Below are 22,536 nucleotides of genomic sequence, written 5' to 3' on the forward strand. Positions count from 1 at the left end.
GTGTGAGCAGGGTCAGGGCTCAGTGTGAGCAGGGTCAGGGCTCAGTGTGAGCAGGGTCAGGGCTCAGTGTGTGAGCAGGGTCAGGACTCAGTGTGTGAGCCGGGTCAGGGCTCAGCGTGCGAGAGCAGCAGCAGTGTTTGGGGCTGGGTGGTGTTTCCTTCTCTGAAGGCTGGGGAGGTCGGTTCAGTGCCCTGTTGCCTGCATTCTCGGAATGCTTGGGTTCCAGCCTTGCTGTGTCTGATGTCTCTGTCCCTTGACTGGCAAGGCCAGTGATTCTCACCACTCCCAAAATATCAGCCTGGAGCAGGTGGGGAGCTGGCCCGGCCCCCGTGTATAAATACCGGTATCTGGCTGTGAGTTGCCTGACCTTTTGCGTAGGTGCGGGGTTTCCCCGGTGTGCAGGGCCTGGCTCCCTGGGCCTCTGGGGCTGCTGCCCTGATGGCCGAGGCCGGGTACGTGGGCACTATGCAGGACGGTGCTGGGCCAGGCCCTCCAGCTGAGTAGACAAAGCCCGCCTTGTTTTTGCTGGGCACCCAGAACCTTCTGGGAGAGCCTTGCTGCTGAGGTGGGGGTCCTGAGCACCACAGGGCGGAAGGGTGGAGGAAGGGGCTATGTGGGAGGTGGAGGTATGGGTTACAGCGAAGGTGGGCGGGTGGACAGGGACGCAGCCCCGCCAGCCATCCTGCCTGTCGCCGAGTTTCGTGTCCAGCACTGCTAGGCCACAGGCCTCCTGCACTGCTAGGCCACAGGCCTCCTGTGGTTGAGGGGACAGTTCCCTGGCCTGATGTCCAGGGATGGGGACCTAGTCCTGTCCTGGGCCCCCAGGAGGCATGGGCATGCCTGGGGGTCACAGTCCAGGTGCCCTGCCCAGCCCCCTCCCTCCTTCCATCCTGCCAGGACCTGAAGAAATATGGGGCCACCACTGTGGTGCGCGTGTGCGAAGTGACCTACGACAAGGCCCCGCTGGAGAAGGATGGCATCACCGTGGTGGTGAGGGTGTGGCCCCAGTGGTGAGGTGGTGGTGGGGTGGGGCCCTGGCTGTGGGTCTAGCATGGAAGCCCCCTCTCGTGCCTGTTGGTCCCTGGCCTGTGTGTGCCTGGACCGTGGGCACGCGGGCACCGGTAGGAAGTGAGCGTTGGGACAGAGGACCTTGAGCGCATGGCTCCTCTGCCCCCCCCCCCCCGAAGGTGGGGTTGCTGCGCTCGGGGGAAGTGTTGGCTAGCCTCCCGAGAGCCAGGCCTTCCTGCATGTCGGGGTGGGCGGTCCTCACTGATGTTACCAAGCCTCAGACCCACATCCCCCCTGGGGAAATGGAGGCCTGGGGGCCAGGCATTGTGGGGCACAGTCAGGAGGACTTAGCTGGGGAGTGTCTGCCTGGGCCCCTGGCCCGGGCCCCCGTGGTGCAGAGCAGCTGAGACGTAGCGGGTGCGTCCCCATGCTCTGAGCGAGCAGCAGCCTGGCTCCTCTGTGCTTGGGCCTGTCCCGGGGGCCTCATCTCAGCCTCTGTATGCCAGATGCCCGGGGCCCTGTAGCTGGGCAGCCGTGGGCATCTGGGGAGGGCCTCGTGGAGGCCTGAGGCCTCCTGGGCTGTTTCCTTGGTGCCTGTGGCTCTGGGGACCCTGTGGAGGCTGACACAGCGCTGTGGGACGGGCTGCAGGCAGGCTCCCTGGTGCAGGAGGGAGGCCTGGGTGGGCCAGGCCGGGGAGGCAGGCCCCAACTAGCTTGGTGCTGAGCTGCTCCTGGGCAAGGACCCTCTTGTAGTCGTGAACAACCATGGCTTGGCGGTTTGGGGTAATCAGGTCGGGGCTGAGTCCTGCTGCTGTCCCTTCCTGGCTGTGGGTCCCCATGGGCCACTCGGAGCCTCACCTAGTGTGGGTGGTTGGAAAGCACCAAGTACCTCTTCCTTCCCCCAGGCAGATCGGGTTGGGGTAGACGCTGGCAGGACACGGCAGCACGTTGCTGCTTTCCCACTGATCCAGAGGCTCCTAGCTGCCGCTGGCACAAGAGGTGGGAGAGGCTGTGGCACCAGAACTACAGGCAGGCCAGGTGCTGTGGCTCACGCCTGTAACCCTCGCTCAGGAGGCTGAGATCTGAGGAGCCGAGAGTCCAGCACTCCAAGTAGGGTTGGAAGCCAGCCTGGGCAGGAAAGTCCCTGATACTCTCATCTCCAATAAACTACCAAAAAAGCCAGAAGTAAAGCTGTGATTCCAGTGGTAGAGCGCTGGCCTGGAGTGAAAAGGTTCAGGGACAGTGCCCAGGCCCTGAGTTCAAGCCTCAGGATTGGTGTCCCTTCGAGAAAAATTAACTCCAAACCACAGGCAGCTGACCAGGAGCCTCTAGAGAGAGGGGAAAGGCCCCAGAGGAGGAGGGGGGGAGTGGAGGGAGGCCTGGGGCTCAGCACCCTGTGCCCTGGCACTGCCCATTCTCCCCGGGCCCCAGCGTCGGTTCTCAGTTCTTCCCTCTTCAGGACTGGCCCTTCGATGACGGGGCGCCTCCGCCCGGCAAGGTGGTGGAAGACTGGCTGAGCCTGCTGAAGGCCAAGTTCTGCGATGACCCGGGCAGCTGTGTGGCCGTGCACTGCGTAGCGGGCCTGGGGAGGTGAGCCATGGGTGGGGCTGGTGGCAGGCCGGACTCGGAGTGGTTCAACAGGCTCTAGTGCTGGGAGTTCACATTGAACCTGGCTTCCTGTGCATTGCCTTTCCTGCCTTCTGATGCGGGCCTCATCCACCTGGCCTTCCCAGAGTCAGCTGCCTGTATTCCAGGGTCCCAGGCAAGTCCTCCCATAGCCTGGCAGGGAGGAAGGCCTTCCGAAGCCGAACCTCACCCCCTCCTGCTGTCACCTGCCCCTCCCTAGACACAAAGACCCCCCCCCCCCAGCCCACTGAGCTGGGCCTGCAGCTCTTCCTGGAGAAGGAACAGGATCTGGCTTGGCTGGAAATGAGCCAAGCTAGGGAATCATCCATTAAAGGGACCACCAGCATCATGGTAGTCGCCGTGTCCCGAGTTCTCATCCCAGACACTTGGCCTGGGCACTGGTCTGTTCACAGCAAGTTACCCACAAGGCACAGAGGCACGGAGAAGTTGTTGCAACCAGGAAGAACCCTGGAGGGAGCTGGGATTTGGTCCCAGGAAGTTGGTCTGGGCCTTCCATTGAGCAGCTTAGGGAACTGGGAGGGGCTGGGGGGACGGGAGAGGATCAGGCCTCTGGAACACCATGCCCGCGTCTCCAGAGGTGGTGTGTTGGGGGACACGGGTTACGGGGGGGCTCGGATGACCAGCCCTTGTCACATGCCCGCAGGGCTCCGGTCCTCGTGGCACTGGCCCTCATTGAAAGTGGGATGAAGTATGAAGACGCAATCCAGTTCATCCGGCAGTGAGTGCCCGGCGGTGGGAGGGGCTGAGGGCTCAGGGGTGGGGACCCATGAATGCCCGGCGGTGGGAGGGGTTGAGGGACTGGGTGCAGGGCTCCTGCTGCTGGGGGAGGGCAGGACTGTCACACCGCTCTGTCCTCTGGTGCTCCATTGCTTTTGCCTGTGCAGCTCCCTGGCCTGAGGCTGCTCAGGTTGCACGGAGGCCTTGTCGCTTGTGCAGGGGGATGGATCCTAGCCCGGGCTGGTGGGGGCTGAGCGGGGCCTGGTGACCCGGCCGCCTGTCTCCATCTCTGCAGGAAGCGCCGTGGAGCCATCAACAGTAAACAGCTCAGCTACCTGGAGAAGTACCGGCCCAAGCAGAGGCTGCGGTTCAAAGACCCGCACGCACACAAGACCAAATGCTGCGTCATGTAGCGCAGGAGCCTGGCCAGGCCCAGCTCTGTGATGGCCGCGTCGGTCAAGGCCTGTCCTGGCTGCCTTGTGTCATCCCGTGGCCTCCCCCGGGCTGCGTGCACCTGTGTCTGAGGAGGCCGTGGCGGTGTGCGGTCTCTCTGTCTTCCTGTCTGTCTGCAGCTCCACCCACGTGCCCCAGGGCCCACGGCTGCCTCTCTGAGGCCGGTTGGCCCTCTGTCCTGGACTTGTGGGCAGCACGCTGTCCCGGCTGCAGGCTGCCCTTGGCCTGCTCGCTGTGGGGCATGTGTTTTTTTAACCACTGGCCCTTTTTGGCAATCCCTCATCTGTTCTCGGCACCTCGTTATTGGATCCCGGGGCGTCAGATGCTCTGGACATTTGAAGGCAATAAAATGGGAGCCGTGGCTACGTGTGCATACTGGACACAGGGCCGGGTGGGGGTGGGTGACCCCACGGCCCTGGGAGGCTACTACTGCTGTCCCTCTGCCCCTCATGCTAGGGCTCCCGTGTGCTCCCACAGCGCCCCTTGGTGGCCAGGCCTGGCCCTACGTGCCTCGACTGCGTGTGTGGTGGGATGGGGGCGCTGTTGGTCCAGGGCCCCTGATGCCATCCCTTCCCCTTGGTGGCGTCTGAGGCCCTGGACAGGCCCAGGCAACCACGCACCAGTCCCCAACTGGCACTCTGTCCTCTGGGCCCACCCACCTGCCCTGGGTCGCCAGGCACCTGAAAGGGGTCCTGAGCCCCTAAAATCTCCGCTCCTTCCTCCTTCCTCCGCCGGCTCACCCACCAGCGGCAGCACCCTGCCCCCAGGCCTGTGTCCCTGCACTTGCCTTAGGAGTCCTAGGGTGGCCTGGGGAGGCTGCAGCTTTCCCGCAGCCCTAGAAGGGGACAAGGTGGGACACGGCTCCCCCTTTCCATTCCAGGCCTGCTTTGTCAGGCTTGGCTTGGCCTGGTGTTGCTGTGGGTGTCTGAGCACCTACTGTGTGCCACCTCCCCAGAGCCTGCCTGTCCATGCCATGGGACACCACCACGGTGCCTGACTCAGGGCCAGGTCTGAGGGGCCAGGCCTGAGAGCCGCAGGTGGGCCTGCTGCCCAGGGCCCAGGGCTCTCGAGGGCAGCCAGGAGGGCTAAGAGTAACCCACTCCAAGAGCCCACCCTTCTCTGGCCCCTGCTGCCCCGGCCCATCAGGCTGGATCCAGGAGAGACCCCAGGCTCGGATGCCGGCCCTGTGAGGTTAGTGGTCAAGCTGGTGACACGGAGATGCAGAAGTACGCTGAACACGCATAGCCGCTCCCCGCGGGCAGAGGCTAGGGAGGTGGGACGATAGGCTGGGCTTTGTCTAGGCGAGGTGGGGCGCTTGGCCACAGGAGCAGCCCAGGCCTCTGTCCGGCAGGGCTCGTTGCTGGGCCTTGGGGTCGAGGGGTGGGGATGCGCGGGTCGAAAGCTCTGCTGGGGTGTCCAGCCTGGGAGAGCTGGCTGGCCCATCTGGCGGGGGTGGGGTGGGGTGGGGGGCACAGACAAGGGAAGGCCTGCCACTCCACACGAGGGCAAGCACGGCTGAGGGATGGCACCCTCCCCTGCCCTCAGCCCGACGTGGGCCAGGCTGGCCGTGCCTGCCAGCCCCGGGACTTGCCCTGACTGGACTCAGGAGGGTGGAGGGGTTGGAAGGGAGACTCGGGTCCCTGCCTGGCTTGACATCCTTCCCCACCATCAGCTTCAGCCCCCACATGGCTCCAAGATGGAGACAGACCAGAGGCCAGGGGCGCCAGGGGGTCACGCGGAGCTGGCTGTGTCTCTGGAAGCAGAGGGGCTATCACGGCTCCCGACCCTCACAGCCCGTCTCTGCTGCCCTGCTGGCAGTCCCCGCCCACGGCGGAGGGGCTGCGGATGTTGGGATGGGGCCACGGAGGGGAGCTGGTGGGTCCACAGTGCTTTGTTGAATCTAGACTTTTCTTTCAAATGGAAAAATGTCCTGCAGCCGAGCTCTGGCGAGCGGCACCGAGGCTGCCCTGCATGGGCTCGGGGCGCAGGACAGGCAGGGAGGCGGCTGCCAGTCAGTCCTCGGATCTGGTCGACACCTCCCGGAAGAAGGAGAGCAGTCTGGTGGCAAATTCCCGGATGCCTGGTTCTGGGTCTTTTCTGAGATCTTCGAAAGCTCCAGGGATGGGAGAAGAGACAAGTCAGAGGGGACCTGGCCGTGGAGTGGCCCCAAGGCAGCCGCGTGGGGGTGGGTGTGAGCCAGGGCCAAGACCTCATGCTCCATCACATTTGCCGGCCCACCCCTTGTGCCCTGGCTCTGTTGGAGGGGTTCAGTGGGCTGGGCAGAACCCCACACCCCAGGGGCCCTGTCTGGAGCTCCAGGCCAGGGACAGAGGCAGGGCGGGAGAGGCCTGGGTCCCATGCTGGGGCTGGCACTAGGCTGGGGAGGAGCTGGAGGAGCCGCTGATCTCTGGGGTTTTGGTTTTGCCATCTGTGAAGTGGGTCTTAGTATGTGGAGTCAGGACAGGGGCTGCTTACTGCAAAATAGTAGCTTTCCGTCGATGTCATTGGTCATCTGGGCCACGGCCTCAGGGTGGTAGCAGGTGGTGTACCCTGTGAGAGGCCGCTGACAGCTCTTGGGGGCCCAGAGCCACCCTGTGTCCCTTCCCCCAGGACCCCTCCCCCACGGCCTGCTGCCCACCTATGAAGAGCGCTGCCCAGGTCTTGATGTGGTGGTGGCGGCTGTGCAGGCAGCTGAGGGCCTGGGATAAGTGGATGCCGAATTCCTCCTGGCTGTGGGTCATCTGGCCACAGGAAGCCCACTCATCATCACCGGGCTGGCCCGGCCCCCACGAGACAGCGAGGGGTCGGGGCGGGCAGCCCAGGCCCCACGCCCGGCCCTGGACCCCAGCAGCTCACCAGGCAGGTCCAGAGGAAGTGGCGGGCGCTGAGACCATGCTCCCAGGCCAGCGTGCAGAACAGTGTGTGCTGTAGGGGCCAGCAGAGCAGGACCGCACAGCGGTAGAAGGCGAACTTGGCCTGCTGTGGGGACAGCCAGGGGGCACTTCAGCCACTGCCCTGTGTGTCTGGGCCTGGGGTCTACCTCCTCCCTCAGTGACCACAGTGCTGAGGACGCCCGGGCAGGCTGAGGTCCGGGGAAGCGCCCAGCCTCAGGCTGGATGTGAGTAGCTCTGACTTGGCCCCTTGCAGCTGTGCTGCGTGTCCCAGGTGACAGTGAGGCCACCAACGCTGGGCACAGCAGGGAGTATTGCAGCCAGTGTACAAGCTCAGTGCTCCTCAGAGCCCTGTGCATGCCCCGTGCGGGGAACAGACACCTGGCTCACAGAGACAGCACAGTGAGAATGCACGTGTGAGTGCATTTGCATGCATGCAAGTGTGTGCACAGGTGTGTGGCCACTACACGTGCACACACATGAACCCCTCTGTGAATGCCCTCGTGTGCACGCAGCCACCGCGGGCACTGACCGCGACGACGGCCGGGCACTGGTCCTTCAGGTGCAGGAGTAGAGGCAGCATGCTCTGGCACACCTGGGTCCGGAGCCCACGCAGTTCCCTGTTTGCCACCGTTGCCACCAGATCTCCGAACAATGCCATGGCTGCTGCTCGAATCTTGTCCCGCTCCTGTGAGGCAGGGGCTTGGAGGGGGTGCCCGGGACCCCTAACATGGGGCCTTCCTCTCTTTAGGTTCCCTCAGCAGGGGTTTTTCAGGCAGGCCTAGCGCTCCAGGGCAGCACCATGCCTCCAACTCCTGCAGGGGCCCTGGACCTGGCCTTCCCCTTCAGACAGGAATCCAGGAAAGAGCCAGGCCTCCTCCCTCAGACTGAGCCAGGCCTCCCCCCTCAGGCAGGGCCCCAGGCCACGTCTCAGACTGTCCTCATCTACACGGCAGCCTGTTTCTCACACCCAATGATTGCATCCTTTCAATCCAGCTTGGTGCAGAACTTATGCTTCACCCCCTGCTCCCCTTCTCCCAGCGAAGGGAGGGTAGCTGCTGCAGATGTAACTTGTCTTAGGTTTGGGGGACTGCAGGGCCACTGGTGGAGCCGTAGGTGGAGGGGCCGGAGAGAGATTGGCCTTGACACTGCTCAGCCACACAGGGACCGGGCAGGCCAGCCCACCTGTGGCCGGGGCTCCTGCAGCTCCCTGGCCTTGGAGTCCCCCAGAGTGGGAGGGGCGTGGGGTTCCCAGGTCCCAGGGAGGCGCAGGGAGGGCCGCGTGGGACGCACCCAGCCCCACCTGGCCCCACGCTCACGTCATCGAAGAAGGAGCGGGCGTTGATAGCGACGCTGAGGCTCAGGGCCCCGGCGCCCTGAGCTCCGAGGCAGTGCAGCACATCTGACAAGGTCTTCATGACGCCCACCACCATGGCCTCGCTGTTCTGGAAGAAGCCGGCCAGGAAGGGTGGGATCTGTCTGCGGAGCAGGCTTCTCTGTGGATCAGGGGGTGAGGGCGTGGGCTACTCCTCCTCCTGGAGCCCCTATCCTTGCACCCCCATCCCTTGCACCCCTATCCCTTCCCTGTCCCTGTCCCCCGGGCCACAGGCTGTGCGGAGCCCCTGGGCACCCCATGCTGGGCTACCTGGGGCAGTGCAGCCCAGGAGACGGGATCTGTACTGCTCCCTCTCAGCCTCTTCCTCCTCTTGGTCCTGAGTCACCCCTCCCTCCCTCCGTCCCGTCTGGCCTTCGCTCCATTTCCAGCTCCCCATGGGTCAGATGCCGGCTGGAGCTGGACCAGTGGAGGCAGGTCCAGGGGCACCTACTGAAGCCCCTGCTTTCCCCCATAAGCAGAATTCCATGGGTCCCTGGTGGTGGTTTCGGGCTTTTCGTGTTATGACCACTGTGCTCCATTTTTATACCATCTTAAAATAATAATTATTGTTGTTATTTTTCTTTGTTGGTCGTGGGGCTTGAACTCTGGGCCTGGCTAGAGCTCTAATACTTGAGCCACAGCACTACTTCTAGTTTTCTGGTGGTTAATTGTAGATGACACCCTCATGGACTTTCCTGCCCCGGCTGGCTTTGAACTGTGATCCTCAGATCTCAGCCTCCTGAGTAGCTAGGATGACAGGCGAGAGCCACCCACGACCAGATTAAAATGAAAGATCCCTGGATCTTAACGTGGATGTGACTGGATCCTCAAGGGAGTCCACTGTGAGCTGATTCTGCCCGTCCCACTTGTTGGCAGTACACCCCTGAATTCTCTTTCCGATGATCATCGGAAAGCACGGTGGATGTCCCCAGATCTTGTGCTGTTTATCGATAATGTGTGCAAGCCAGGTGACTTGTTTTTACAACTTTTAAGCAAAGAGCCAGGATCCTAGTGCATTTGGCACCTGTGGGTGCCTATGAGGAGTGTTTTACAGTTAAGTGACTCAGTTGTTGAGAATTAATTTAATGTTTGATACCAGAACTTAGGACATCCATAAAGTTTGCTCAGAAACAAAAAGAATGAGTCAGATGAAGGGACTAAGGAACAAATAGATGATGGAGGTGGATGGATGAGTGGGTAGGTATACAGGTGAATGGGTAGCTGGCTGAATGGCTGGATAGGTGGATGGATGAGGGGGTAGGTATACAGGTGAATGGGTAGCTGGCTGAATGGCTGGATAGGTGGATGGATGATGGGTAGGTATACAGATGAATGGGTAGCTGGCTGAATGGCTGGATAGGTGGATGGATGAGGGGGTAGGTATACAGGTGAATGGGTAGCTGGCTGAATGGCTGGATAGGTGGATGGATGAGTGGGTAAGTATACAGATGAATGGGTAGCTGGCTGAATGGCTGGATAGGTGGATGGATGAGGGGGTAGACATACAGGTGAATGGGTAGCTGGCTGAATGGCTGGATAGGTGGATGGATGAGGGGGTAGGTATACAGGTGAATGGGTAGCTGGCTGAATGGCTGGATAGGTGGATGGATGAGGGGGTAGACATACAGGTGAATGGGTAGCTGGCTGAATGGCTGGATAGGTGGATGGATGAGGGGGTAGGTATACGGGTGAATGGGTAGCTGGCTGAATGGCTGGATAGGTGGATGGATGAGGGGGTAGGTATACGGGTGAATGGGTAGCTGGCTGAATGACTGGATAGGTGGATGGATGAGGGGGTAGGTATACAGGTGAATGGGTAGCTGGCTGAATGGCTGGATAGGTGGATGGATGAGGGGGTAGGGTAGCTGGCTGAATGGCTGGATAGGTGGATGGATGAGGGGGTAGACATACAGGTGAATGGGTAGCTGGCTGAATGGCTGGATAGGTGGATGGATGAGTGGGTAGGTATACAGGTGAATGGGTAGCTGGCTGAATGGCTGGATAGTCAGATGAATGGCTGGGGATAAATGGATGAGAGATAAATGGATAAATGGTGGGTGGTTTTGTAGGCAGATGGAAGGATGAACAGGTGGGGAAGGATGTTTGGGTGGGTGGATGAATGGATAGGTTGATGTGGTTGTATGGGTATGTGAGTGGGTAAAGGAATGAGTTGCTAAGGAGATACATGGGTAGATGAAGGGACAGATAGAAGGGTGGGTGGACAATGTATGGGTGAAAGGATTGATGAATACATGGGTAGATGCAGCAGTGGATGGATGGATGATGGGTCAGTAGATATGTGTGTATATATGTAAGGTTGGAAGATGAATGGATTGGTAAATGAATGGAAGGTGAGATGACTGGTTGAATGGGTAGATGATTGTGTGGAGGGATGGAGGGTATATATACACAAGGTTGATGGATTGATGAGTGGGTGAATGGATGGGTGGATGGGTGAATGGATGGATAGAGGGTTGGATGGGTGGATGGATGGTTGGGTGGATGGATGGGTAGAGGGTTGGATGGATGAATGGATGGAGGGGTGTGTGGGAGTATGTATGTATGGAAGGTTGGTGATGGATGGGTGGATGGATAGCTGCCTAGGTAGATGGAAAGGAAGGGTGGATGGTCAGGAGGCGGGTAGAAATTGATGAACCAATGCTTTCTCCAGCTCGACTCTCAAGTGCCTACTATGTGTCACGTGCTGTGCAAAGGGCGTTGCTGACTGGGGGGACCTTAATGATGGGCGCCTCTTTCTCCTGTGGAGATCTACAAGCTGAACACCAGTGGCGAGAGCCAGACTGGGGGTAGAAAGGCTTTGGGTTCTCTGGAAAGCATCCCTCTGTGACTCCTGGTGACCACACTGTCCTGCGAGCTCGGAAGGTCCTGTGTCTATAACAGCTTCCTCAACAGACACGGGGGCGAGGCGCGTCTCCCCAGACAGAGGTGGCAAAGGCGAGGTCTCTCCCTGCCCCGTCAGCGAGGACGCTGCTGTCTAGCTGGCTTTTAGCCTGGGAGGGCTGCACTGTGCAGGGTGCCCGCCACAAAGGGGACAAAGTGCTTGGGGCTGACCACAGGCCTGCGCTGCTCTCCGCAGGAACTCACGTTCTGTCTACCACGGAGAGGCAGACAGGGCGTTGGGTCCCCCACCTCTGGGGATGTCCAATCTGGGGAGCCAGCTGGCTGGCTTGTCTCTGCCCTCGGTGCGGAGGGGTGCGGTGCTCCCTCCCACATGGGAAACTGGTGCAGAGGTGTCAGGTGTCCCCGGCCACACCAGTGGAGGTGACAGAGACGGCGTGCCGGCCCGTGGGCCCCGCTGCCCCCGGCGTGGTGACCCCGCTCACCTTTTCTGGGTGGAAGAGGATGTTCCCGAGGCCCTGCAGGCTGGACACGCGAACCTTGGGGTTGGGGTCCTCGAGGCCTTGTGCCAGGATGGCCAGTGCCTGCTGCCTGGACAGCACCTCCAGCAGGGCGGGGCTGTAGAGGAACTGGGGGAGGGGTGGTCCCAGAAGGCAGGTTGCTCAGGCCCGGCCCTCCCTCCCGGTAGGCTGCACCCTCATTGGTGGTCAGGGGGGCCAGTGTCTGGGAGGGGCAAGGGGCCTTAGCTAGCTCCCCCTGGGCTTACACACATTGGAAGTTACCTGTCCACTCTTTCAGGTACACTGGCCCAGAGAGGGGAAGGGCCGGGTCTGCATTATGCAGTGAGGCTAGGGCCAACTTATACCCATAGCTGGCTCATGGGCACCTGGGGAGAGGCTGCCCGGAAATCTTGCTAGTTGGGTTGGAGCTGGCGTTAGGAGGCTCAGGCTTGGGTTAAAGGCATCTGGTCACCAGTGGCCATCATGGAGGTGACCCTACCTCGAAGCCCTGCTAATGCTCAGAGCCCACAGTGGCCAAGCCGGCCATAGCCCAGTACCTGCCCCTTCTGCTTCACCAGCCTGGGCTGCTGGTGGCCAGCCAAGCCAGGGGAGGACAGGGCTTCATTTGTGTCTCTTGGCTGGGTGGGGAGAGGATCCTCAAATTGTACCAAGCCCTTCCTGCCTGGCCTCAACTCAGAGGCCAGTTCTGAGGCATCTTGGGGCAGAGGGTGGATGTTTAGAGACATGGCTACAGGCTGCGGGGGGCTGATGGAGGGGCCCCAACCCAGAGCTGGAGGTGAGGGATGAGCGAGACACCCCCCCTCCCGTAGCCTCCTCCCACTGGGGCGAGGTCCAATGGGGTTTTGCTGTCAGGTGCCACGCCCTGGTCCCAGCTCACCTCAATGAAGATGAAGATGGCTGCTTTCCGCTCCCGTTCCTCCTGGCTCTGCAGGCTGGGCAGCAGGTGGCTCAGCAATGCCTTGATCTGTTTACACTGGTTCTGTACCATGGCCCTGCGGGGGCGGGGTCTGGCCTGCCGTCCCTGTCCAACCACACCCAGCACCACCGGGCAGGGGAGGCTAGGTGGCCAGGGGTGTCCCCACCTGAGTGGACATTCCCCTTTGCGAGAAAGTCCCTCCACCTCTGTGCCCTGGCTGTCCACTCTGTGCCAAGCCTGGGCTAGGCATGGGGTGGAGAAGTAGACACTGTCCCCGAGGAGGTCAAGGCCAGGATGGGGCAGGGGAGGAACCTGAGCCTACAGAATACCGTGCACCTGCCTGTGACCGGGGCTGAGGCTACTTGCCATCCTGTGCCCAAAGCCACTGGGCCAGCACCTGTGGATCTGAGGGATGCTGTTCACACACAGCCCTGTGGGGGCGCTGGTGATCTAGATGGGGCCTGGGTCCCATTCCTGGGGTCCACACATCCACCAAGCCTAGCGTAGGCTCCTGCTCCTTTCCCCAGGGATACCTGGCGAGGAGGCCCACGCCCTGCGCGTAGGTCTGGATGGAGGTGAAGTACTCCCAGGTGTCCTGCAGCTCCAGGTGGGCGAAGTCGTGCCAGTGCCCCGTGGTGGACAGCAGGCTCTTCAGTGCCTCTACCGATGTGCTGCGGCGGAGCATGGAGCTCAGGGTCCGTCCGGGCTGGAGCGCGCGCCCAGGCCACCCCTGCCCCAGCCAGCTCAGCCTCTATGCCTTCTCCCGGGATGGCACCTTCCTGCCCTTCTTGCCCCCAGAAGGGCTGAGGCCTAGGGTGAGGCAGGGCAGCCTGCAGCATGGACAGTCAATGCCCACCCAAGCCTGGGCCCTGCTTGAGCCAGAGACCAGTGAGAGCCCTTGTAGGGGAGACAGCAGGCTCCCGGGGAAGCAGCAGTGCCAAGGGTCCTGGGGTCACCTGCAGGAGACAGCAACTGCCCAGCACTGATTCAGGAGTGGAGTTCAGAGGGCAGGGCTGGAGAGAGCTTCTGGGCCAGCTAGGGCTCCGTGGCCTCCCCACCCCCATGCCTGAGCCTGGAGGGGTGCAGAAGCTTAAAGACAAGATGGAGCTGTGAGGAGGTGTAGCGGGAAGGGAGGAGGAGAGCTGTGTGGAATCAAGGGAAAGTTTCTTTCCAGTACTGAGGCTCTGCCCTCAAACACAGAGAATCCAGGAGACCTCAGCACACACGAGTGCGCATGTAACCGGGATGGCCCTGGGCTGATTGCTTGGTGGCCAGGGTGGGCTCAGGGTCAGCCCACAACGGGAGAAAGGAGAAGACCTGGCTGTGACTGACCGTGGTGGGTAAAGCCCGTAAAGCAAGGCGATGTCAGGGGAAGGGTGCCCTGCCCGAATCCCCTCTCTCCAAGGCTCAAGGGACAGCTCACCGATTGGGAACCAGGAACCATGAAAACACAAGACAAGTCCCCCCTGCCTCAAGGCTGCCGCTTGGTGTCCTGGGCACCTACCTCCCTGGGCTACTCCACAGTGGGTGCCCAGACCCCCTCTGTGAGCCTCCCTCATGGTACACTGAGTGACATCACACAGTCTCTGCACCCAGCGCAAGGCCAAGGGGCATCTTTCCCCTGGGGGAGGGAAGCTCTGTCACCTCTTGGGTATATTATAGGAGGCATGGGAGCCAGGCCCAGCCAACCAGAGCCTCAAGTGCTCTTGCTTCCCAGGGATTGGTTCAGGGGTGGGCATGTGACAAGAGCTGGGCCAATCAGAGCCAATGTACTTGGAATGGGTGGGGGAGACACTTTTGTGTTGGGAGAGACCTACCCCTAGAGAAGCCAGAGGAAGGTGGCAGAGCTAAGATGGATCAAAGCAGATTGATATGGCTTGAGATTGCTCAGCCAGGCTGGGGCCCCAAGAAACAGAGCTGCCCCTGATGAATGAGGAGGCATCCCTGGAATGTTGAATCCTGAGACACACAGATGCCCCTGGGGTATGGGGCTCCCAGGAGGGGTGGACAGCCCTGCCTTTCAGGACCTTCTCTTCTTGGGGTACAGGCCAGGGACAAACCAGGAAGAATGGCAAGGGTGCCTGGTGTTAGATAGCGTTGGCATCATGGCGGGGTGGTGTGCTATTCATGGAGGATGGGGGGGGGTCACTCAGCAGGTGAGTAGATATCTGTGGGCAGCAGCCCAGGGAAGGGCTTTGGGAAGGGAGAGAAGCAAGAGAAGCAGTCAGAGGGAGGCTGTTCCTCTTCGCTTATCTCTCAACCCGCCACACTTTGGGGAGGAGAACGTTTTATTAGCTTATTAGGGAAGATTCATGCATTGCATAGTTGATCTGAATAAAAAAAAGGAACTTCATGCACATTGGAATTCTGAGACGATAGAGAAGCAGTGACATTCTTTTCAGCGACAAGCCTTGGGGAGAGCTGTTAAGACTGACAAATTGCATGAAGCACCTCATAATACAAACAAATGAAACGCATGAGCCCCAGTGGTTCGAAAAGGCTTGCTTATTGGATTCCAGGAATTAGGACGGGGTGCTCTGGGAAGCTCGGGGAGCCTGCCCGGTTCCAGGAGAGGATGCCACAGCCCTCCCTCCCTCCCTCTGCTCTACCCCCCCCCCCAGTCAGGAGGGGATGAGGCTACAACTGTCCATGACCTTCACAAAAATGTGCCAATGGCCACCTAAGTAGCCAAGACACCTGCGGCGGGACATGTGTCAGGAGGATGACTTGTGTCTGGGACATTCACACCCAGACACACAGGGAGAGCAGAGGCTGAGATTAGAGTCCTGCTCCCAGCAGCTGATCTCCAGGGATGGCTGGAGCCACCGGCTGGAAGAACCAGGACATCTGGGCTCAGGCTAGGAGACAGGAGACAGCGCAGTCCTGTTGTTCTGGGCCTCTTGGTGTGTAGGCCTTGCTAAAGCAGCACGGCCCCAGGCACGTCTGCAGAACTGGCTGTGGGCACCCAGCTCTGGACTTACCTCTGGGGGCTGGGCGTGGCCTCGTGTGCCTGCTGCTCCGCCCCAGCCTCAGTGGGCAGATCCAGCTCCAGGATGTAGTGGACCTGGGTGAGGAGTGCCAGGAACAGCTCGGGGTAGGCCTCGCACACAGCCTTCTTGAACTCTCGGGCAAACTGTAGCTCGTGCAGCGTGTTCATGGCCTGTAGGGGAGATGAGGTGAGGGGCCGGGGCCTGGGGTGCTGAGCCAGGAGCGCCGATCATGCCCAAGACGGATTGTGGTTTTCCCTCACTGCTCTAATGCCCAGGGGAGAAATCCAAGTGTCCAGATGCCATTCCTGCCAGGACTGGGCCTCACCACCTGTGCAGCCCCTGCCACCTGTGCCCCCCCTCCCCCCTCCCACTCCCCCCGCACCTGTGCAGACCCTGCCTGGCCCTCTCTCCAAGCAGCTGGACCCGCTGCCCAACAGCGCCGTGTTCCCTGACCTCCCCCCTGCGTCGGGCTGGCATGATGCCCAGGCACACCCAAGGATTTCCGAGTGGACCCCCAGGGCCACCTTGGAGACAGCCCGACTGTGCCCTCTGCTCCGTGCGCAGTGGCTGTCGGAGGCCTGCTCTGCTCAGGCAGGTCTTCCCTGAGGTGGGGGTCCTGTCCTTCAGCACCCTGGTATGCTCAGCTTCATGTCTACAGGGGCCTAGGGAATGGCTGCTCCCCTTCCCTGGCAGCTGGACAGCAGCCCTGCCCGCCATGCCTCCTGACTGTGTGGTCCAGATTGTTCTGTGGTAGGGCTGGGAGACAGTGCTGGGTATCCATGTCAAGGAGGGGCAGCTCTGGGGCTCTTGGGACTCAGGCAGGACGTCCTGTGTGAGCTAGCCTGGGTCCTGTCCCATGGGGCTGCATGGTCCCCTGATGGGACTGCTGCTCTGTTTTGGGGCTCCAGGTGGTTGTTTGGGGGGACACTGGCAGGGAAGGGGCAGCCGTGATGCTGTGCGGCAGTTTTGGGGGGCTGGGATCATGCCTGCAATCACAAATAGGGTCAGGCCCAGCCTCTGCCTTGCCGGGGTCTGGCCGAGAGGGACAGGACGCCGAGAGGGACAGGACGCCGAGAGGGACAGGACGCCGAGGGGCAGGACACCGAGGGACAGGATGCCGAGAGGGACAGGACGCCGAGAGGGACAGGATGCCGAGGGACAGGACACCGAGGGACAGGACGCCGAGAGGGACAGGACGCCGAGGGACAGGACACCGAGGGACAGGACGCCGAGAGGGACAGGACGCCGGGAGGGACAGGACGCCGAGAGGGACAGGACGCCGAGAGGGACAGGACGCCGGGAGGGACAGGACACCGAGAGGGACAGGATGCCGAGAGGGACAGGACGCCGGGAGGGACGGGACGCCGAGGGACAGGACGCCGAGGGACAGGACGCCGGGAGTGCCTCATCCCGGAGGCAGGCATGCCTGGGCTTATGAGCAAGCTGGAAAGGTCCCTCCAGGAGGGTGGGGCTGCTTTATGGGTGTCCCAGCATCTGTGACTCCCCAGAACTCCACAGCACATGGGGGTATGGGAGGGGCTCTCCCTGCTTGAACTTTGCCCCCAGGGCCCTCCTGAGACGACTCTGACACAGTGTGTGGTGCACAGTGGGGATGGAGCCCCCTTACCAGTCCTGGGGATGGGTGGGGGAACGCTTGTGTCCAGACTCAGGGCCAGGGAGTGGGAGCTGGATAGAGAGCCTGAGCTGGATGCTTCCCGAGGCCCTGCTTCCCCTCTCCCCCCTCCTCCCACCAAAGCTCAGCACATCAGGCCAGGCTGGCCAGGCTGGGCTGGGGCAGAGACTCACAGCTAGTGAGCGCAGGTAGGACTTGTCCTTGGGCTGAGGGCTGCTGCCGCTTGTGCGAGGGGGCAGAGGCCGCACCCGAAGCCAGTTCAGCAGCATGCCCAGCACCAGGCTGCTCATCGGCTCTTCGGCCCCTAGGGCCCTCCACAGGCGCAAGGCATGGCTGTGGGCAGAGAGCAGCTGTGAGGGCCGTGCTCTATCCAGGCCTGCCTGGCTAGGCCAGCAGGCCCCAGGCCCTGGGTCTGGATGCCTGGAAGAAGCCCCAGGGTAAGGGTCCCTGGGCCCGAGCTATGTGCAGAACTCTATTTGGGGCAGTGCCTTTGTGCCCACCTTGCAGAGGGGCATCTAGGCTTGCCTTGATCAAGCCCTGTCCAGACTCTGGGCCCAGCCTGGCCTCTCTGACCTTCCTAAGGGCATGGTGATGTGAGGCGGTCCTGAGACGCAGTGACCAGCACATGGTCTTGGAGTCTGGGTGCTGGGCTGGTGTCAGAGTGGGCTACACTGGGGGTAGCTGAGTGGGCATTAAGGATTGTGCCCCAGACCTGACATGCTAAGTGAGCACGTGGCTTGGACTCCAGGACGTTCTACAGTGTAGCCATTGCCCCAGGAGATGGAGGAGGCTCTGTAAGCCTGGAGGGGCTGGACCAAGGCCCTTCCCTGCCCCCCACGGGCTGTGAGATCTTTTGTAAGGCACTTAGCCCCTCGGGGCCTCAGATTGGTGACTGCAGTGAGGGGCCACAGTGGCATCACAAGGACGGAGGACAGATGACCCATGGGCACTGGTACCCAGAGGTGACATTTCTGTCTACTCCCTGGGCCTCTGGGCCTCAGCCTACAGCCTGTGCTGAGGGAAGAACCAGAAGGGATCTCTGGTCCAGTGGGGGTGCAGCCTCCCATGAAGCAGGGGAGCGGAGAGGAGGGGGAGGAGGAGGAAGGAGGGCAGAGGAGAGAGGAGGGCACAGAGGTGGGGGAGAGGGAGCCAAGGTGACAGGTGCTCTCTCGAGGTGACTGGCTGAGTGAAAAGCTGTGGGCCGCACCTGCTAAGTGGGGCAGAGACCAGCCAGAAGGCTTGGAAATACGAAGTGACCCGGACAGCCTATGGCAGTGACGCAAGCAGGCTTACGGGGCACAGAAGCAACATGTCAGCAACCAAACGACAGTCAGCCCAACCCGCACATGGACCGAGTGCTTGAGCAGACATTTCTCCAGAGCATTTCTCCCATGGTGGGAAGCAAGGCACCAGCGCCATGTCCGCAGGCAGCGCAAATCAGAGCTCCACGTGCCACTGACCCCTCTGGGGACAGCCACCGTCCAAGGAACGGGAAGGACTAAGGCGTGGCGGAGCCTGGCCAGTGCTGGTGGGAATGGGAGACATGGCTGCCGTGGACAGCGTTTGGTGGGGCCCCAGGGAGTCAGACAGCACTGCCCCGCGGTCCCTCCCACATTGATAAAACAGTCACCAAGCCAAGTAAGTAGCAAAGTGAGTTACTAATGTAGGTAACATGACTAAGAGATCAACTGAATAATTTAGTAGTAACTGTTATTGACCAGGGAGTGACCAATGACCAAGCTAAAGCTTGGGTCAGATCTAGTTTTGTACAATTGAGCATGAATCAAAAATTTTTTAAGTAATTAAAAGGGGAAATACAGAAAAGGAAACATAGCAACCTGATTCTAAAAGTTATGTAGAAATGCAAAGGGTCCAAGATAGCCTTAGGGGAGACAGAGAGGGAGACTCCAGCAGCAGGCACAGATACGCTCTGCGGACACAGGCTGTAGGAAGTAGAACTCTGGTACTGGCCCTGGGGACAGAGGAGAGGCCACAGCACCCGAGCGGCCAGGCCAGCACCGCGTGATCAGCCAGTGAACTGGGTGGAGCCCTGCCTTGTGTCTACAAGAAAATCATGTCCAGGTGGGCTGCAGGGTTGGGTGTGCAAATGTGTGACAGTGGGGTGAGCCAGCATCTTGCCGACAAAGAGGTCAAAGGCATGGAAGGCAGGTCACGATATGGGAGAAGATACTTTTTTGGTGCCTGTCCTAGGGCTTGAACTTGGGGGCTGGGACGCTGTCCCTGAGATATTTTGCTCAAGGCTAGTGTTCTACCACTTGAACCACAGCTTCAACCTCCACCTTTTTAGTAGTTAATTGGAGATAAGAGCGTCAAGGATTCTGCCACCTGACCTGGCTTTGAACCACAACCCTTAGATCTTAGCTTCCTGAGTAGCTAGGATTACAAGAGTGAGCCACTGGTGCCCGGCACAAAGCCTGTGTTAAGGTCTGAATTTATACCACTGATGGAGCCTCAAAATCCTTACGCAGACACCTTCACATGCAAAGTCATGGCAGGCTGCTAGTGCCCAAGTGATGGCGGGCTGGGCTGCGCGAGGTGGGATGCTGGGTGGGAAGGAGCCGGGTGAGGGGCGTGTGCAGGTGGCAGGGCCCTGGCCTTCCTCTGTCGCCTCTGGGGCTTCGCTGGTAGCAGAGGGAGGGGATGGTGCCGTGGGAGGAGGCTGCTGTGGGGGCTGTGGGGGCACACTGGCTAAGCTGGGGGAAGTCGGAGGGAAGGGTGGCAGGGAGAGAGAGGTCAAGGGGGAGAGAGGGAGAGAGAAAGAGGGAGAGAGAGAGAGAGAGAGAGAGAGAGAAAGGGAGGGAGTGTCACTGGTGCAGGGCAGGGAATTAGTGTGTCCCCAAGCCAGGTGCAGGGCACACGGTGGCTGAGGATGTGGGATGGATTTGAGCCGGGATTTTAGGGAGGGGGCCTGCACCCATCTCTGGTTCAGGGTCTGTGAAAGGCCAGCCCCCAGCTGGAGGCTGCTGTAGCTGCTGGAGGGCTCTGGAAAAGCAGGAAGGAGAGGAGGAAGAGGAGGAAGAGGGAGGGAGGGAGGAGGAAGAAGGAGGGGGAAGAGGAGGAGAGGGAGGAGGAGGAAGAAGGGTGAGGAGAGGGAGGGGGAGGAAGAAGAGGGGGAGAGGGGGAGGAGAAAGAGAGGCAGGAAGGGGAGAGGAGAAGGAAGGGGAGGAAGAAGAGGAGGGGGAAAAGAGGAAGAGGAGGGGAAGGAGAGGGAGGCCTTTGCTGACCCATAGCGGGCCTTTGGAGTTGGCTAAGGTCTTTCCAGGAGCACTTAGGGTCCTGGGATCCCTCTGCCACCAGGCAATGGGGTGACAGAAGCTAAAGAGAATGTTTCGGGTGAAAGGCCCACAAATGGCGGTCATCAGAGCCTCCGGTGCCCACCCCGGAGGTCTGTGTCAACACCCCGGTGTGCAGCCTCCTCCATGTCTGTGGGTCTCAAGGGAGCAGACAGCTTGGGGGGGGCAGAGGACGAGGGCAGGACTGGGCACCTGTCCAGAGGGATGGAGAAGTCCAGGAAGGCGGCCACCAGCTCCGGGGCGTGGCTGTGGGCCAGCAGCGTGATGGCCTGCAGGGCCTGCTCCCTGGCTGTGGGGTTGCCTATGGTGCACAGGTGCTGGTGGATGGCCTGGCCCATTTCAGCCACCTGTGTGGGGAGGGGAGATCGGATGGGGAGGCCCAGCCCAGCTCCTTCTGACCCTGAGAGTCTGGGTCGGCAGTTGCAGGGCTCAGTGGGGGTGCATCTTCCCTGGGCCCTGGAAGCCCCACCCTCCATCCGGCCAAGAGCAGGGCCCTGGAAGCTGACTGCTGCCCTCCCGGCCACCCTGGGTGGTGGGGGGAGGCCCAACCCCTTACAGTCTCCAGCTTGGTCCCATGCTCCTGGACGACAGACAGAAGCAGCTGGGCAGCCACCTGCGTGTGCAATTCTCTGGCAGAGCCCAGGTTGTCGATGACTGTCCAGAGGAAGTCTGTCAGCTCCGCCAAGCTGAGCTGCCTGATGATCACCTGTGGAGTAGAGAGGGCGTCGCCCGGCCCCTCAGGCCCCCAGTCCCCACCACTGACTCCATTGTCATCCTTCCCCTTTGTCCAGATCCCAAGACTCTGAGATCAGATGTGGGAGGCCACACTCCACCAGCCCCCTCACGTGGGCCTGCACTGATGACGTCAGTCTGTCCTCACGTGGGCCTGCACTGATGACGTCAGTCTGTCCTCACGTGGGCCTGCACTGATGATGTCAGTCTGTCCTCACGTGGGCCTACACTGATGTCAGTTTCTGTCCTCACATGGGCCTGCACTGATGACGTCAGTCAGTCTGTCTTCACGTGGGCCTGCACTGATGATGTAAGTCTCTGTCCTCACATGGGCCTGCACTGATGACGTCAGTCTGTCCTCACGTGGGCCGGCACTGATGACGTCAGTCTCTGTCCTCACATGGGCCTGCACTGATGACGTCAGTCTGTCCTCACATGGGCCTGCACTGATGACGTCAGTCTGTCCTTATGTGGGCCTGCACTGATGATGTCAGTCTGTCCTCACATGGGCCTGCACTGATGACGTCAGTTCCTGTCCTCACATGGGCCTGCACTGATGATGTCAGTCTATGGCTCTCCTGAGGAGGCTGCTAGAGTGCCTCCCATTGCCAGGTGCTGGTAATGTGCTCCTGGTGGTTTCCCCACCTTCGCTGCAGGCCTCCGCTGGGGTGACAGCCAGGTGAGCCTTGTCTCCCTGGCCTGCTCTTGCCCCTAGCCTAGGCTCTCTGGTGTAAACTCAGCTCTGGGCTGGCTTGCTGTAGCCACTGAGAACACAGGGTCCGGCGTCCACCAGGGCACTTCTGAGCCTCATACACAACCGTCTCAGCTTGGCTGGACGCCATGTGTGTTGCTGAAGACCAACTAGTTCTGCCCACAGATGCTGCACTAAACACTGGTCCTCAGATTTCATACTAGCCTCTGACCTCTGGATCTTGTGCCAGCCTCTGACCCCCAGATCTAGACTCTGACCTCCTGATCCCATGCTAGCCTCTGACCCCTAGGATCTAGCCTCTGACCCCCAGATCCTTGCTCGACTCTGACCCCCAGATGCTGGGGTCTGCCCTGCTCATCGCCCCCCACCTCCAGACCCTACAGGTTTTGACCTTGATGGCATGGTTGCTGCCCAGCTGGAAGATGTGTTCCTTTGGGGGCACTGTCTCCTGGGCGATCAGGGTGGTGTCCCCCTGGTCTCCAGTGCTCCAGACGGCGGCTCTCTCTGTGTGGGTCTGGGGAGGCTCCTTGGGGCTCTGACACTCCACCTGTTCTGGCCCTCCTGCAGTCAGGGCAGGGTGAAGAGGCCGGACGAGGATGGAGACAGCCAGAGGAAGGACGGCTCATTAGTGTTGGGGCTGGCCAGTGCCCCGTTTGAGGCCGGGGGTCTGAGAGGTGGAGGTCATTGTCGGGATGAGTTGGAGACGGGGCTTGGGGCACGGTCAAGTTCAGAGTGCTGGTGTGGCTCCGCCTGAAGTGGTGGCTGAGA

General features: G+C 60.9%; 2 protein-coding genes across 2 annotated transcripts in view; one reads left to right on the top strand and one right to left on the bottom strand.

The window, feature by feature from the left end:
• Positions 1 to 4,159, top strand: part of Ptp4a3 (protein tyrosine phosphatase type IVA, member 3) — a 5,774-nt gene extending 1,615 nt beyond the window's left edge. Inside the window, exons 2-5 of the mRNA XM_013025155.1 lie at positions 898 to 990; positions 2,468 to 2,598; positions 3,299 to 3,373; positions 3,668 to 4,159. Of these exons, the coding sequence (XP_012880609.1) occupies positions 898 to 990; positions 2,468 to 2,598; positions 3,299 to 3,373; positions 3,668 to 3,785 (417 nt within the window). The 3' untranslated portion in view covers positions 3,786 to 4,159. The remainder of the gene's footprint in view (positions 1 to 897; positions 991 to 2,467; positions 2,599 to 3,298; positions 3,374 to 3,667) is intronic.
• A 1,678-nt stretch (positions 4,160 to 5,837) lies between these two features.
• Positions 5,838 to 22,536, bottom strand: part of Mroh5 (maestro heat-like repeat family member 5) — a 29,084-nt gene continuing 12,385 nt past the window's right edge. Inside the window, exons 17-30 of the mRNA XM_013025141.1 lie at positions 22,160 to 22,329; positions 20,881 to 21,030; positions 20,517 to 20,671; positions 17,184 to 17,343; positions 15,369 to 15,547; positions 12,921 to 13,076; positions 12,349 to 12,463; positions 11,436 to 11,579; positions 8,036 to 8,212; positions 7,249 to 7,404; positions 6,682 to 6,804; positions 6,464 to 6,566; positions 6,301 to 6,375; positions 5,838 to 5,938 (exon numbers count right to left, since the gene is read on the bottom strand). Of these exons, the coding sequence (XP_012880595.1) occupies positions 5,838 to 5,938; positions 6,301 to 6,375; positions 6,464 to 6,566; positions 6,682 to 6,804; positions 7,249 to 7,404; positions 8,036 to 8,212; positions 11,436 to 11,579; positions 12,349 to 12,463; positions 12,921 to 13,076; positions 15,369 to 15,547; positions 17,184 to 17,343; positions 20,517 to 20,671; positions 20,881 to 21,030; positions 22,160 to 22,329 (1,964 nt within the window). The remainder of the gene's footprint in view (positions 5,939 to 6,300; positions 6,376 to 6,463; positions 6,567 to 6,681; positions 6,805 to 7,248; positions 7,405 to 8,035; positions 8,213 to 11,435; positions 11,580 to 12,348; positions 12,464 to 12,920; positions 13,077 to 15,368; positions 15,548 to 17,183; positions 17,344 to 20,516; positions 20,672 to 20,880; positions 21,031 to 22,159; positions 22,330 to 22,536) is intronic.

Source organism: Dipodomys ordii, unplaced genomic scaffold (assembly GCF_000151885.1).
Source record: "Dipodomys ordii isolate 6190 unplaced genomic scaffold, Dord_2.0 Scaffold82, whole genome shotgun sequence".
Classification (NCBI taxonomy): domain Eukaryota; kingdom Metazoa; phylum Chordata; class Mammalia; order Rodentia; family Heteromyidae; genus Dipodomys; species Dipodomys ordii.